The sequence below is a fragment of the Catharus ustulatus genome, chromosome 3 (assembly GCF_009819885.2).
Source record: "Catharus ustulatus isolate bCatUst1 chromosome 3, bCatUst1.pri.v2, whole genome shotgun sequence".
Lineage (NCBI taxonomy): Eukaryota > Metazoa > Chordata > Aves > Passeriformes > Turdidae > Catharus > Catharus ustulatus.
In genome coordinates, this window is record NC_046223.1 from 88,958,914 (window position 1) to 88,975,312 (window position 16,399).

General features: G+C 36.7%; 1 protein-coding gene across 10 annotated transcripts in view; it reads right to left on the reverse strand.

The window, feature by feature from the left end:
• The window catches only part of ADGRB3 (adhesion G protein-coupled receptor B3), a 513,515-nt gene that overhangs the window by 148,390 nt on the left and 348,726 nt on the right, over window positions 1-16,399 (reverse strand). For all 10 annotated transcript variants that reach the window (XR_004417317.2, XR_004417316.2, XM_033054203.2 and 7 more), the window contains 3 exons: window positions 6,537-6,663; window positions 4,809-4,912; window positions 2,032-2,134 (listed from right to left, as the gene is read on the reverse strand). Coding sequence is in view for 8 of the 10 variants with exons in the window: in XM_033054203.2 (XP_032910094.1) it covers window positions 2,032-2,134; window positions 4,809-4,912; window positions 6,537-6,663 (334 nt within the window). In the remaining 2 variants the exon portion in view is untranslated. The remainder of the gene's footprint in view (window positions 1-2,031; window positions 2,135-4,808; window positions 4,913-6,536; window positions 6,664-16,399) is intronic.

Consider the following 16,399-nt stretch of genomic DNA (forward strand, 5'->3'; position numbering starts at 1 on the left):
ACTGCCTTCTTGGGATCATATATGATTTTGAAACTGAAAATAAAGAAAAAAAAATAGAAATTGAATTCAAATACATCTGATGCCTATACACATCCCTACTTACAAACACAGTGAATTCATACCCAGATACGATTGTTTTTATTTTAATAAACTTTCACTAAATAGTGTGTTGGCTGGCCATTTTTTTATGATGCACAGGCCAGCCACTTGGAGCTGCAATATATTCATGTATCAGTCAACATTGTGATAAAAATAGTTTTGGTTTGTAATAAGGGATGTATTCCTAGACAAATGTATTTTGCCTTTGATCCATTAGAGGGGCTCCCTGGCTAGAAGCTCCTGGTTGGTACATGCATCAAAAGTAAGATGTGGACTCAAAAAGAAAACAAGTGTAGCAAGAAGTGTTATTTTACAGTAATTTTTCAGATTGCATATTAAAAATATAAACTTTGTGATGTGTTTTTTTTTCCTGTCAATTATTTCCTTTGATATCTGCATTTTTGGATCTGTTGGTCTCAGAAACATGTCAGTGTAATATCTCTGTAGTTTGAGAAGTTCAGGAGGCAGAAGGGAGGGAGCTCAAAGAGATTAAGATTAATAGAAAGGAACTGGATTAAGGGCATGCTTAGTTCAGAGTTCCCTGAGTCAAGTATCAGAGAAAGGCTACCAGCATACCTAGGAAATATGTTATCCAACACAGTTGTCCTGATGCCCCAAAATCTGATTCTACAGTGGCAATGTACACAGGAACTTGCAGCTACTGGACCATATCTATTATTGAAATGCAAAATAAAATACTATATATATGACTATGTGTGTTAGTGCTGAAATTCTAGTGAGGATTCATTCTGTACTCTGGTATTCTGAAGTTGCTACCACATTGCTTTTTCCCCCCCCCGAAATAAAAACTGTGAGAGTTGCATAGTTTCTTCTGGAAATCTGTATTTTGTTTATTTCAAAACTTTAAAAGCACACTAATAGCTTGGCTTCAATAATTTTGTTACTGCATGTGCTGGAAATTACTATGTTTGGTTTGGATATGTTTTACAAAGTACAGCTATGGGACTTACATTGAATTTATGAGAATCTGGCATCTAAACTGCTAAGCACTTATTTAAAAAGAAGTAATGATTAATTACAGGTGTATTGTAGAAATATCAGATCCTATAGCAGATGATGAACATTATTTCATTCAATATTAGAAAAATTAAGATTAGCAATGCACTAAGTAGTTTAACACAGTGGGAAAAAGATCTACTTTACCAGCACTTACTTTCTCCAAAACTTCAGAGCATTCTATCACATATTGCCCAGTTAACTAACTACACACTACTTTCTATTCCAAGCAATCCTGCAGTTATGGTTGATTTAAAGCAACCACTTACTGCCACTTGTGAAAGCTGCCTAGCATCACCAAGCACTGGGTGATTCCTCAAAACACTGGCAAGCCTGCTGTTCTACAGGAGAGGCACAAATGACAATGATGTTCAGAGAACAGATTATTAATAAATCAGCAATACGTCACTAAGTAAGGTATGCAGGGTTATTACTTTCTTATAGCTACATCAGAGATCTAACAGTTCTATGGCTTGTTATGATGTCTATTTCTGCACATTTTCAAGAACTGTACTCCAACTTCTAAGCAATTTCTACTTGCCTTTCGAGTACCAGTGTGTTAATAAAAAGACAAAAACACTGTAGCGCAATCCTATTACAACTATTATAATGAACCAGAATTTGTGCTTTTGATGTTGAGCCTTTGAACTTTTTTGCTTTGAAAGTTAGTTATAAAACACACAAGTCTACCACAGAGAACACAGCTTATCTAGAGGGAACAATACCAAAAGGGATTTTTGGAAGGGAAAAAAAGACTATGCAAGACAGTAAATATTTTCCCTTGTCTCAATATTTTACCAAAACCACGAAGTCCTATGAGTATAGGACTAAATGGATGTAATTATTTTAAGCTAAAAACAAATAAAACAATGATATTAATCTTTAAGGGAAAATTTAATACAATCCATCTCATACCTTGTTATGTGTCTGAGTTTGTCCAACCAGTATAAGGATATTGGATGAGATAATTGACAGGCAGAAATTGATTAGAATTATGGACCTCTCAGATCTGATGTACCTGTTTAAAAAAAAAAAAAAAAAAGAGAGGGGGTACAAATTTTCAAAAAGGAAAACAACTAGAGCTTTGATTTAGTTCTTGCATTAAATACTGGAGCTATTCTGAGAGAGAAGTGTTCCCTTCCATGTGCTCAGAAAGAGTATTAGGGACCATAACAATACACAAAAACTATGGTATTTTGATAGATATTCCACAATTTCCTCTTAGTATCTTGATATATTTTAAAAACAATCTACCAACGATTCTTTTGAAAACTGCTGTCAACATGGTTCTAGCACCATACTGATAATAATGGACTCAAATGCATTCATGTCAGGAGCTTCTTATGCTCTCTGCTTGTCCCTAGGAATATCCACAGCTGGCACAGACCACTCATAATTACTAACTTCAGCAAAAATATGGTGATTTACATAAACAGAAGATTTGATCCATGATGCATAACTAAGACGTAGGTTGGGGATGATACTATGGCAGTGAATTTTGAAACACCTTATTGGGATAAGAATAACATTAAACTTGATGTTCCAATAGTACTGTAATATCTTTAAAAGACTGAATGCCAAAAAATATCTAAAAGTGTACAGAAAGATTAAATTATAGCAGTGAACATCACAGGCAATCTTGCAAACTTATCAAATTCATTTTACAAATATGTTCAAGATGAAAAAGTCAAAAAGTCTTATCGCATATTTCAAGATGGAAGTGTTCTAATTTTTCTGTATACAACCCTTTGTATAGAAAGAGAATGATTACGGTTACAAGTGAAGTACTCCTCTGATGTGATTTTTAGAGCTGTTAACAGTAAATGTTGACTACTAAAATAAATGAAAGATAAGGGTTTTCAGATCCTCTGAAGACCATGCAATATCTTCATATATTCTATGATCTATACTATATGTTTATCACTGGAGTTCAGTTAATATTGCTGTCTCCTCTTGAGATGCACACCCATATCTGACTCTGAGTAATAAAAAAGGCTGTTGAACCCACAAGAAATGCTGAGCTTTGGACATGAAATTAATTATAGTCCTTTTCACTTGCATATCAAGAGATACAGCATTACATTTTTTTAGTTAGAGAGAACAACCCTAATGCCACAATCCACATTCTTCCTTAAAATACAGCAACATTCTTAAGGCTAGTTCTATGTATTTGCAAACAAACATAAAAAGTTCAGTGCCTTCGTTCACACAGAGAGCACACTACTACTTTCTAACTTGTTAACTATTGATTCACCTGGGCCAATTCCCATCACTGAGTGCCCACGGTTTAGAAAGGATTACAAAGTGGTTGAGTAAATACAGTGCAACAGGAGCTCACAGCATTGACTTAAACCATAATGCATAACATTTCATCTCCACGTAGTAGTACACAGAATCATAGAATTGCTCATGTAGGAGGAGAACTTAAAATCATCGAGTTACAACCCCTTGCCATGGGCAGGGACACTGGACCAGGTTGCTCAAAACCCCATCCAAACTGGCTTTGAACACTTCCAGGGATGGGGCATCCACAACTTCTGTGGACAACCTGTTCCAGTGCATCACTACCCTCACAGAATTTCTTCCTTGTATCTAATTTAAATAATGGAGTAGACCAGTTCCACTGAGCATGACAGTATTTCTATCCAAGTGCTAAATATATCAGGAGTGCAAAAATAACACTATAATTCTTCAGATGGGAATTATATCCTGAAATACTCTCATTCTTAGTTTTGACAGACAAGAATTGATAATTTTTATAGTCTTTTATCATAACTTATGTAACTAGATATTCTTAATAATTATATATATTTCTAATCCCAAGTCCCTGTGGTACCTAAGAGTGATAGAGAAATGGGTGTAAAATTATCTGCTTCTAAAAGCAAAACTCTATTGGTTGATTTTATATTACTCTAGAATTTATTGTTTCATCCCCTTGTTTCTTATTACTTTCATAAGAACCTATTTTAATTTAATTTTTGAAAAAATGTTAAATGAGAATCCATGTTCACTTTTTAAACATATTTATTACTTTGCATGACTTTTCATCTTGTTTTTCTGTTTCTTCTGCACTAAGACATTATGCTATTTCTCATTACTTCTCAGATTAATTTACTCCATAAGGATTTATTGCACTTTTCAGTCAACATAATATTTTAATATTGTAAACTCAGGACAGAAAGAAAATCTATCACTGGAATGTACTACCACACTATTTAAGACTTTTAAATTTTGTGGTCTTTATTCAAACTTGTAACTGATGAGAAGAAACTCAAAATCAGTTGACTGAACCTCCCTAAATGTGACACTTCAATATTATTTTATTTATAAGTTTTATTTAAAAATGTAAATGGGAGAAAAGCAGCTAAATGTATAGGCCAGAAGTCTCACCTGAAATATATAATATATCAGAATCCTACATTTAGCACTATGAATACCCCACCAAAAGAGCAATACCATTCCCACTGAAGTGAAGAAAGGGAAGAGTGGGCAATACCATCATCAGCAGGCCAAAACAGTAAAACTGATCAATCATATCAACAAATGCATCAAAGCATGCACTACATTGTCCTCTTTTTTTCCCCCCCCTCACTTTCCAAACAATGAATGTGGGCTCTAATGCTCTCTGTAAACTGCAATTCAAATAAATATAACATTGTATTTACATTTAGCTTTCTCAACCCATTACATACCTCCATAGTGCTGCATAGACAACTGCTAGAGTGATCAAGGCCAAGCAGGAAAGACCACTGCCTACTATTAAGGTCACTGAGGGTGTACCAGATGATTCCATGATCTGTAAGTTACAACAGGCAATCATGAAGAAAAAACAGCAATTAAACCAACAAGTCAAATGAAAAAAGAGCAAAAAGAGTAAAATTAAAAGCAGACAAACTATCACAGATAGTTTCAGTCATATTGATTGTGAAGAAGAAATCAACTTAATTCCAAAACTGATCCCTAAATAACTCTGAGATCTGCTTAATACATTCCTCAGAGGCCTCTGAGCTTTAAAATGCCTTGTAATACCTGCATGATACTTTGAGAAATAAACTAGTAATATTACAGTGTAACAGGAAACTATGATGTTAGCATAAATTTAAATGACTCTCCAGTTAAGATCAACTAAAATATACACTTCTCTTCAGAAGCAGCAATATTTAGAATTGTGCATTAAACATACAGCTTGGTTTCACTTTAATATATCGAAGATCATCCAGTAATTTGTGCCACAATTTGAAGCATGCTTGTTGCAGAATGACCAAACTTTCTGACTTTTAATAACTTTGACTTCAATCCACTATTCTCACATGCTTAATTTCCTTGGGCCTATGATTGCCTAGAAGGAATGGCAGAATACCTATGGCAACAGTATCATAGGCCTTTATTTAAAAAGCTACAAATTCAGAATTATTTTATTTTTACTCTGTGTATTAGCAAAAAATGAAAATAAATGAATGACCTTGAAAAAAAACTAGCTTTCCCTGCTGTAAGGGAAACTATTATCCTCAGATATCAAGTCAGTTTTATCCTCTGTATATATATGTGCTCATGTTCTGAAATAGACATAGGTTTTTCTAATAAATATGGAAAAAATTTGGATCTAAAAGTTTTAAAGGATATCATGCCTAGTTTACTTAAATGCTTTTTAAGCTTCAGGGATGTATTGTAAATTATATTTATCAAGATATCTTTTGTCACCCAAATAGGATATAAGACAGATATACTTTTAGGCCAGATCTCAGGCAGAAAGTAGTATTTTATTTCAACCACTTTTTTCCCAAATGGATTTACTTTGCTATTAAAAAGAGTCTGTTTGCATGTTTCCAAAACCAGGAAAATGAAATCATGCTTTAGCAGGATAACTTCACAAATATTTGCTTTTCAGCTATTTTTACATTCAATAATATTGGGAGTGTCTGCTCATACACCTAATGTCCCCTCTTTCTCATGAAAACTTCATTATTTTTCTTACATCATATCAACAGACTACATAGAAAAATCTGTGCTGAAAATGTCCAATGCAGATCTGCAATCTGTTTAACTACAGTATCTAGGGTTTCCTACCAAGAGCAATAACAGAGACCTGTATGTTCCCTTAATCGTTCAATACAAAAGTTTTCTACACATTTGCACCACGATTACAAGGTTTTCTCTAAAAAGAAATTATAGAGTTCGAGGGCATGCAAATTGCACTAGGATTTAGTTGTTTCACAGAATCTGGAATTCATTTATCTGAGACACTGTAGACACCGGGAGACTAACATTTGACTACCTGCAATATTAAACAATTCCTCAATGCAACGTCTGCAATATACCTGAGAGGAAAGCTGGACCAGCTCCCCCCCACCCCCCGCAGTCCCCCCCGCATTCCCTTTTGCATTAAAGCTGGATTTTTTCTCCCCCTCTTTGTTACTTACTATTTCTCTAGGTTGCTGAGCCAAAATGGCGAAGGTAGAGAGACGATCACATAAGCATTTCGTATGGGATGCATCGGTAAGCACAGTTTTACATCCCTGGGTGGACCAGGTTCCCAAAGAGTCGTTCCTGCAAAGGAGAGAGAGAGGAGGGGGTGGGGGAAATGGGGGTGATTACGGCTGACGGCCGGTTCCGTGAGGAGACAATGCAGCGGGACGGCGAGGAGCGCGCCCGGAGTGCCGGGACAGCGGCGGGGACTTGTTGTGGGGCCGGGCAGGGCCGGGCCGGGCCGGGCCGGGCCGGGCCGGGCAGGGCAGGGCGGAGGGAGCGGAGCGGAGCTGTCCGGGCGGCGGTGCTGAGCGCCCGGGCGCTGCTGCGCGGAGCCCCGCCAGCCGCGGCAGCAGCCGCCCCCTGCGCTGCCAGCCACCTCCGAGCCTCACCAGAGCACTGCGAAAAACTCATCGGGGGAAGAGGGGGAGGCTTTGTTTCTCTCTCTCTCTCTTTTTTTTTTTTTTTTTTTTTTTTCTTCCTACCGGCTCTCTTTCTGGCCTTTTGTGAGAAATGTGATGTTCTGTAGTTGCGGTGTCTTTTTTGGTCCCTTTCTTTCTCCACTCCCCACCCCCCCTTTCGTGTGCGTGGCTAGGTTAAAAGCATGTGGTTCTCAAACGTCTGTCTGGGTTATGCCAGTTGGACCGGGAGATGCCGGATCTTCTGTTCTGACTGCTATTTTTGCTGAGGATTTGGGATTTTTTTGGTTGTTGTTTTTTAGCTAGCAGCCTTAGAAATTTCACCCTGGAAACGGCAGCATCAGATGCCTCCAACTCTTGCCTTAGCTCCAGCAGAGGGGTGGATTTCAGTACAGCAGCACACATCACCAAAGAGACACACGAGTTCGCCCTCCAGACATCACTCAGTCAACTCGCCTTTCCCTGGCTCCCTCCCCCTTCTCGGCTCTTTTTCGTGGGGTGGCAGCACCAAGCTAACCCCAAGCCAAAGCAATCGTTTGGTGGCACCTCTCACCAACCACCTCTAAACAAAACACGATGATTAACACAGCCCCCGAATTCAATTAGACATTCAATATGCTAATGCGAGGTCTGAAACCCACCCCAGCAGAACAATAAAAATGGTATCAACCCACGTTTTCTTTGTGCAAGCGAAGAGAAGGAGAGGGAGAGACAAAAAATCATATCTCCTGTTTCCTGAACTGCAGTGGGGAGGGGGAGATATTTTCTACAGGAAAAAGGGGTTGTTTTCAACTAAAGCAAACATATTATCTTTACATGTGTTATATTTAGAGAACAACTGGATTTCTTTCATCTGTTTTCCCCTCCTTTCATGTCCAAGGAGCAACTGCAGTGACTCCGCTGCGAGCAGCAGCATGTGTGCTGTCAATTCCTGTCCATTTCACCTCAGGTCACTAAATGACTTTAAAAAAAGGAAAAATGAAGGTTGAAGAAACAAGAAGGGGGAATAAAAATTTCCAGACCCTGTGACCACCCTTGTTTCACCTCTTCTACCTTGACAACACACCTCTGTAAGTGATCCTATATGCCAGGGCCCTCACGCAAAGGCAATTTGTTATCCCAGGCCTGCTCCCAGAGTGCAGTTCACCCCAGGCCACCTCAGCATTTTGTGCCACTAGTTTTTGAACACACCAGATGTAACCCTTACACACTATTGTCTTCGAAACAGAATCCTGTAATAAACAAAACAAACAGCAACTGAGGGAAACAATTGAGAGAAAATCACCAATTCTTCAAGCCACTAAAGTAGTTTATTAACTTTCCCTTGCAAATTGTGTCTTTCAGAGAGCCACAGGCTAAATCAACATCCACTTTGAAAAATAGAGTTACATATTTTAAACTCAGAAGCATTATCTTCTGGAAAACTTAAACAATTTATTTTGTAAGCTTTCTTGTCTCTTCTCTTGTTGTGGCACACAGTTAAGGCCAAATGAAATGCATTTATCTTTGCTGATTAAATATTAAGGAATGATAGCTTAAGAGGAATTGACATATTTAAAAACAAAAGGATGGTATTATTCATCCTGAGAATAAGATTTAATAAATTGAATTCACCCTATGCTGAAAAGCATTGGATGCACAATACATCCAGTCAGCACTAAATCCTTGCAGATAGTGTCCAATGCACAAGAGTTAAACAAGTTCTAATTATAAAATCACAGACACCAGTTTAGTTTAAAACAAAGCATCTGTTATAATTGTAATTATATTTAAAGTACTATAAATCATGGGCAGCCCAGCAGATTTACACTGGCTCATTCAGTTCTTCAAGTCACTTGCATAAATACAAATTTCCAGTCACAGAGTAACTGAGTCATAAATACAATATACATTTTGCAAAAAATTTTCAACACCACTGAAAATTTTGTAGAATTTTCAAAAGCAGTCTGAAATGACAAAGCAGTCTAACTGGATTCCAAAATAAGACATCATGGCAGGAGCAGAGTCAGTCTAATATGAACACATTTTTAATTTTATTTTTCATTTTTTCAGTGATACACTTCAATTTCTTGCTTCACAGTATTATGTTTTTATAGGTTGCAGATCAAAATTCATTAAATAATTTCATTCCCTCTCTTCTAATCAGTGTAGTTAAAAAGACAAAAAAAGCGTTATTAATAAATATATTTGTAGTCTGTTGAAATTACAGCTAACAGAAGCTGCACAGAATGTTACACTAAATCCATGAAAGAGACTGAGTAATGAGCAGGACCAGAAGAAAAGTGTAACTGCGATTTGTTGCATGAGGCTTATGCCAGCAGAACAGCAAAGGCATGTCTACTAATTCCCTCAGAGATGCTGGTAATTTTGAACTGTTGACATAAAGTAACGATTTGGTTTTAAGTATAAGTAAATAAGGAATGGAAATATGGGATTAAAACAGATATATTGCGTTTAGTACATCTCAGTGCAACACGTTTTATGAAGTACTCCATCTATAATCTGTCCTTCTTGTGATGCAACTCTTCTGGTCTAGCCAGAATCTATCCCATACTTAGAAGCTTCATTCCTTTTTGGTGTGATTTTCTTTGACTATGTGTCTAACATTTGGGGTTATCATATGAATATGTAAAAGGGCACCTATTATTCCTGTGGATCTTTCTTGTTATGCAGAAAGCTATAAAGGAGTGACAGGTACTATTAACACGGTCTATTTATATCAAGGGAAATTATTGAATTGAAAATATCTAGCAAATATAGATGTAGGTTCATGCCCATTATTGGCAATTTTTGTACTCTTCTACTGAGTTACGCATGATTTAATCAACCTGGCAGAACTCCCATGATAGAAGCAAAGGAATTCCCAAGAAGCATAGATTCACCATTGCAGATCTTGTGTCATCCTGCAGTTGAGGCAGGGAAAAAAGCAGGGGAATCAGGGAAATATGGGAGAAAAGGTCTAAGTAGGATGTAATTTGGGCTTACAGATCTATGGCACATGAACCAAGAACCCCTTCAGCTCCAACATTTATCTGTAAGTGTGCCCTTCTCCAAGTACTCTCACAGCTAGTGGAATGCAGGAGTGTCGTTTCAGTACCCTTTCAGAGCTTAAGGTGAACTTCCTAGTTCTATGCAACAAAAGGGATGGCCAAATGATATATAGAAAATTATTTTAATAGTGCATTATATAGAAGGAAAAAAAAAGCGAGTTTTATTCACATAATGTATTACACAATATTGCATGATTACGCTTACTACTGAAAAAATGTATATTACTATCTCAGATATCAAAATGTAAAAGTAATTCATAGGGCAATCTCTGTAAAACAAAAAATTCACTCACTACACAACTGCCTATCTGACAATGACAATCAGGCCATATTTTATATTCTAGCTACTGTTTCCCTTATTTTGCAGTATTTGTCTTGGTCTCATGACATGGTTAACCATTTACTTTTTTTTTTAATAACAATTAATAGTATTCATCTTTACTAATTGCATTGGTTTGTTACTTTAACTTCCTGATGTTTAAAAAGTCAGTTTTGACTTTGTTATCAGACACACTCACTTAATAAAGGACTTCACCTCATACCATACACTGTCTATTTATTAGTGTATTTTGAAGAAATGTTTTTCAAATGAAATATTTTAACCTTTTAATGGCGATTCTATGAGACAAATGAAGCTAACAACACCTAAGCAAACACTTTTCCCCAGATTAGCAACTAGTGATCCAAGTAGTTGCCTGGATTTTAATCATCATAAACAAAGAGTTAACATCTCACAATACATCTATGACGGTAGCCTACTCTAGTAACTTCTTTACTGATTGATAAATGTGGTTAAATTAGAAGAAAGCTTTTTGTTATATTACAGAAGTTGTTATTTAAGTATTTAATTATGGCTTTGTAGAAAGCAAACTGTACAGAATTTAAGAAATTATAATATTTTTTCTGCTCAGATGATTTGAATTCTTCTTAATTCTTGTGTATGTACATGTCTATGATTTTTTTTTTGTGTTCAACTAGAAGCTGTTTTTCCTTTAGGAGAGAGATTGGCATTCCAACTCCATTCTCAGTAAAGAATTACATACAATGATAAGAAGCCCATGGAAAAATGCAGACATCAGAATTTTTAAGCTAGCAAAAGGCAAGAAAAAAGCTCGTGGCCCTTATGAATAGCAGGTTATAAATATCACTGTGCCTGTTCAGATGTGCTAGCTGGCACATTAGTGAAGATAAAGTCCTTCCCACACCTGCTTGCTTCCTTACACCCAGACCTAACATCCCAGGGAAATCATAGGGAAGGCTCAACTGCAGGAGTCTCCTTTCAGTTGTGCATGTCCATATATCTGAGACAGGACTTTACTCTTAGCATGCACAATTTCTTCTGTGATTAGTCTTATACCTATCAGCATTATATGGCAACACCTGGTGTATTGCCACAGTCTTTCCTAAAGTGAAAAAAAAAAAAAAAAAAGAAAAAGAGGAAAAACAGGACAAAGAAAATGCGGACATGAACACACTTTCCTTAATAATGTCATACATTAAATTGCATTTCAAAAAAGTATTGGTTACCTTGAAATTGTTAATAAGATTAACATTAAGTCATTAAGACTTAGGGTTTTCTTTCCCCTCACAGAATCAAAAACAAAACTAAAAAAAAAAAAAAAAAACCCAAAAAACCAAAAACCCCACGAAATTGTGGAAGAGAAAAAAAAAATAAAGTTGAAAAAAATCCCAACTGTCTTAACACAACATGTCTAAAATACTATAAATGTCCCAAAAACGATGTTAGCATTTGCTTGGCATCAGAAGAATGAGGTGGGTGATGCATATCTTGCAACTGGATTTCCAACCAGAATGCTATAGGGAGTTCATTTTCCCAAAGACTAAGGCCACTCTCCAATTCAGACATTGAATTGTTAAATTGCCCTCAAAGACATACATGTGAATATCTTTTTTGTCAAAGAAATCAGAAATCTTTGGAAATTTAATTTTTTCGCTGCTCTTTATATTAAAAGCAAATCCTATATAAATAATTGTTTTGTAAAACAAACACGCATCTGGGCTGAAAACCAAGTTTGATTTTAATATGATTTAAACTTGAGATATTAAACACTAAAAAGTAGGATTTGTAACAGAGCCACTGTAGTTATAAGCATACATTGTTAGATTAACTTTCTAATAATATCCAACTTAAAGAAACTTCCATGGGAAGGATCAAAAATTGGCTTGGTTATGTTTGGCTACTATAAATAAATGATTCATCAAAAGGAGAGTTATGGAAGTGAGTATTAATGCTTGTGGTAATATTTTATTAATTCCTATATATCCCTGTCCATACAGTTTAAGGCATGATCTAGCACACAGTATGTTTGAACTATGCTGTAATCAACAGTTGCCCTTCTAATAGCACACTGCAAGTGTATCAATGTGTAAAATGAAAATAAATTCTATATAAATTCTATTATAAAACGGATAAAACAAATGCTAGAAGTTTCCTGCCTCCTACTGCATAATTCTTGATTAGTGGTCCTCTGTACTACTGCTACTAAACAGACTTATCATTTGAGTTATGAGATTCATTCATGTTTTTGAACAACACTGGATGAACAATAATCCTTCAGCTCTATTTCTGTGTCCGAACAAGCCTAGTTGATTGCATTTGAACAAGACCATTTGCCCCCCTTTCTCAAAATTATAGAGGAAATCTCCTAAGAAGATGGGTATTGGTCATCAAAAACTTGGAGGGAAACCAATCACTTTCCACGGCTTTATCTCTGTCTGACTCTGAGATGGTCTCAGAGAAAGTACAACTGAAGTACTGGGCATTGCTCCTGTGTGCAAACTGCCAAAGGATGTTGGTATCTATTTAGAATTTTTGAGAACTATGTCTTCTTTCCTCATGGATCTCCAGAATGACTGCTGCAGACAAGAGCCCCTACCTGCCTTCCACATTACCTTGTCCCTTTCTATCTTGTCTAGGAAATCTTTTCAAGTTCTTAGAAATTATGCAAAACAAAGCTCTTATCAAACCCAGAATTATTGCGCCAAATTGACAAGCCATACTATTTGTGAACCTGTGAACTTGGTCAGACTTAGTGTTTTAAACCACATTATTTGTGAATCTGTGTTCATTAAAGTTCTTATTGACCTTGACCAGATTCATAGTGTTGAACTGGTTAACCACACAATTGATGAATCTACAATTGAGAATGACACCCACAGTACTGGTGCATCTGAGATCTCATTGAATGCAATCATACTTACAGTGCTCAGTTGGTTATAAGCAGAAATTAAGACTAGCTGCACCCATCTTAGATCTCTGAGGACTAGCTGAAAACCAAAAGGGTTTATTTTCCACACAATTTCTATACTCTTAATGCAAAACACTCCTCACAAAATTAGTAAAATCTTTCATGTTCTTTTGTTTAGACTATAAATATGTATGTACCTTTATGATGAACTAAGGAAAAATTGTCAGGTAGTGCTTTCCAATTGATCAGCCTACAAAATCTTTCATACTGTACTATAATTCACATGGACTCCTAGCAAAAAGGAGCCCTGTAAATTGTCTATGGCCAGAGGCTGGGAAAGGTTAGGGGCTCAGAAGTTGATCCTGGAAATTAAGAATGTCAACCCCTGGTATCTATTTCTAATGTTTCTTCTGAAAGACAAGCAATAAAGCACAGTATCATTAGTGCAAGTTTCAAGGCCAGTGTGACCAGCAGGGAAAGGAACAGGTGTGACAGAATTGAGAGGAAGAGAAGAGAAGAGACTGGGCTTTCATCAGTGTTGCTGTTACAACATCCTATGCCATCCAACATTATATGGGCAGACAAAACTAAAACCATTACATGTCCAATCTCCTCAAAGCATGCTTTGGATCGAGTTCCACAGATACTGATCATAATGTAGGAAAACACTTAAGACACATAATAACAATGGCAGAAGCAAATATGTTAACTGGTCAGACATTGAAATGTTGCTCACTGCTGTGGCGATGCATGTGAGACCTGAGCTCTCATTTGGATTTAGATGCTTACACACTACCTTTCAAAATCTCCAGTTAGGATCACCTCAAAGATGAACGGTGAAGAGTCCCCCTTTTATCTCGCAGCTCAATGTTTAATTGAATTCTCTTCAATTTCATGCTGTTTTTGAGGGGTGTTGAATAGATAAAGATTTGCAGCAGAAGACCTAACCCCAACCTATAGCATATTCTGGAGTAAGAGTACCCTCACCCCTTCTTGTTGAAGCAGAATTATGCATTGGGCCAGAAGATAAAGCAAAGCATGGGCTTTGTAGCCATGGTGGAAAGAGACAGGGTTTGGTATCTGCTTTCCAGTTCCTACCCCATTCAATGTTATTTACTCTGCAGACTGAGCATTCAAACTTCAGTATTACATGGTCTCTGAAGATCCTCAGGTTTCGTATTTGTTCCTTCATATCTTAGCTGTATGACTAAGAACCCTCACAGCTGTCAGCATCTCCTCCCCTGTATCTTGTGATACCACCTGCTGCTCTTACACAATCCTACTGTGTATCCCAGAACTGTTATCCAGGGGTTCTCTGAAGAACATGCTGTAGGCTATGGATGGCAATTGGAGATAAATTATTGCCTTAGTGTACAATTTTAAAGAAAGAAGTAAAGTCCTTTTTCTCTCTCCTCACATTTGGAAAACAAACTTGAGCTAGACTGAGATAAAACAATCAACCAATCAAAATATAGGACACAGTTACAAATATTTATAAGAAAAGAAAAGAAATAAAACTGACATTTGCTCTACTGACATGGTGATCATGTCTCCCCTTTTATCCAGCCATTAGTCTGCAAGATTTCTTAAGAATTCAGTTTAAAAAGAGTTCTATTTTCTCTGTATGTTAGGCCTCAGGTTATGCTCTTTTTCTTGTGTAAGACACTTGCTTTTTATAACCAATCCTTTTTTTTGTAAGTCCTTCCCAGAAGCCTAAACAGATCTAATCTGTTTTTCTTCAAATGCATTGATTTTTTTTTTCTTATTTGGGAGATTATCTGACCACCCCTTTTAATTAAAATACGTATTCCTTTTCTTCCTTAGAGATGTTACTTTTTGAGATCAGATGTTATCTTTTGTACCTGACTGGCCAATTAACAACAGCTTCAATAAGAGTAATCCTTATCTCCCTATTCTCTCTTTGGTGAGTCAGCATGCATCCTGACCAAATCAGGCTGGTTATCAGGCTGCACATTAAAACCACATTTGATACAAATATCTCAGTAGGAAAAAGGCATATAGCTTGCTATTGGCTCCTGACTGAGATTGGACACATAGCAATAAACCAGTTTGAGTAGACAAGGGGTTGCAGGGACTGATGTTTTACATCTTAGGTTAGGTATTTTCTCTTCTGTGAAAACCTTAACTACAGAAGGTAAAACAGTAGTCTTTCCCTTGCAGATAATCAATATTTAGTTATAATAGGGAAGAACAGGATTAGTGGTGAATAGAGGGAATTAGAGTAGCCTCCTTACTCCAAAATGCCCTACAGCCTAAAGATTCAATTCTTATAGCATGGAGATTTCATTCTTACAGCACAGAAATTCATTCCTCTCAAAAAGGTTCTGAATCTTGCAATGATGAGACCCCCACCCTGGGTCTCTCCGATCCTAGGTGGGCTTTCAAACCATTGAACTATCAGACCTGCAGAAAAACCAACAGACTAGGGCTTCATACACGTGCTACGTTTTATGCATCAGCCAATTCACTCAAGTAAAGGCCACAGTCAAGACTGACAGGGATAACCAGCTTAAGTACCTTGAAGAGAGTTGATGCTAAGGTTCTTCTGCACATGTCAGAACAAAGACTTGATGACCAAAACACTTTAACATAAAACTTAAAAGAACCTCTGGATTTAAGATTCTCCAGAGTTGTACAATGGCTGGAGAGGAGGTCTGGGAAAACCCATTAAGGATTGAGTGGTGGGTATCTCCTTATCTCATATAATAACTGAAACTTCATTAAAATGGGGCAATGCAACAAATCTGAGCAAGCAGTTGATATGCACTGACTTTGTATATGCCCAGCTATGAGCAAATGGAATGCTAAACACAAAGCTTTTTTATGGTTTTTATGATCTGGTTAAAAAACAAAACTAAACAATCCAGATGTTGCCAAGCTGGTAGATGTAAGATACATATTGAAAACTCTATAATTCACATGGATAACTTCTATATCAATATAAAGTAATGCATCTTTTTTGTCTTAAAAATTTTTATTTTAAGATGTAGGAAAATCACTGTGGTTAGAGTCTAAGTCAAGTACAGATTTAGGAAATGGAGATTCTCTTGTTAAAGAAAAAGAAAATGCAAGAGACACCTCCTTAGTGCATTTTTTAGCCTCCTCTAAGTTTACCTTA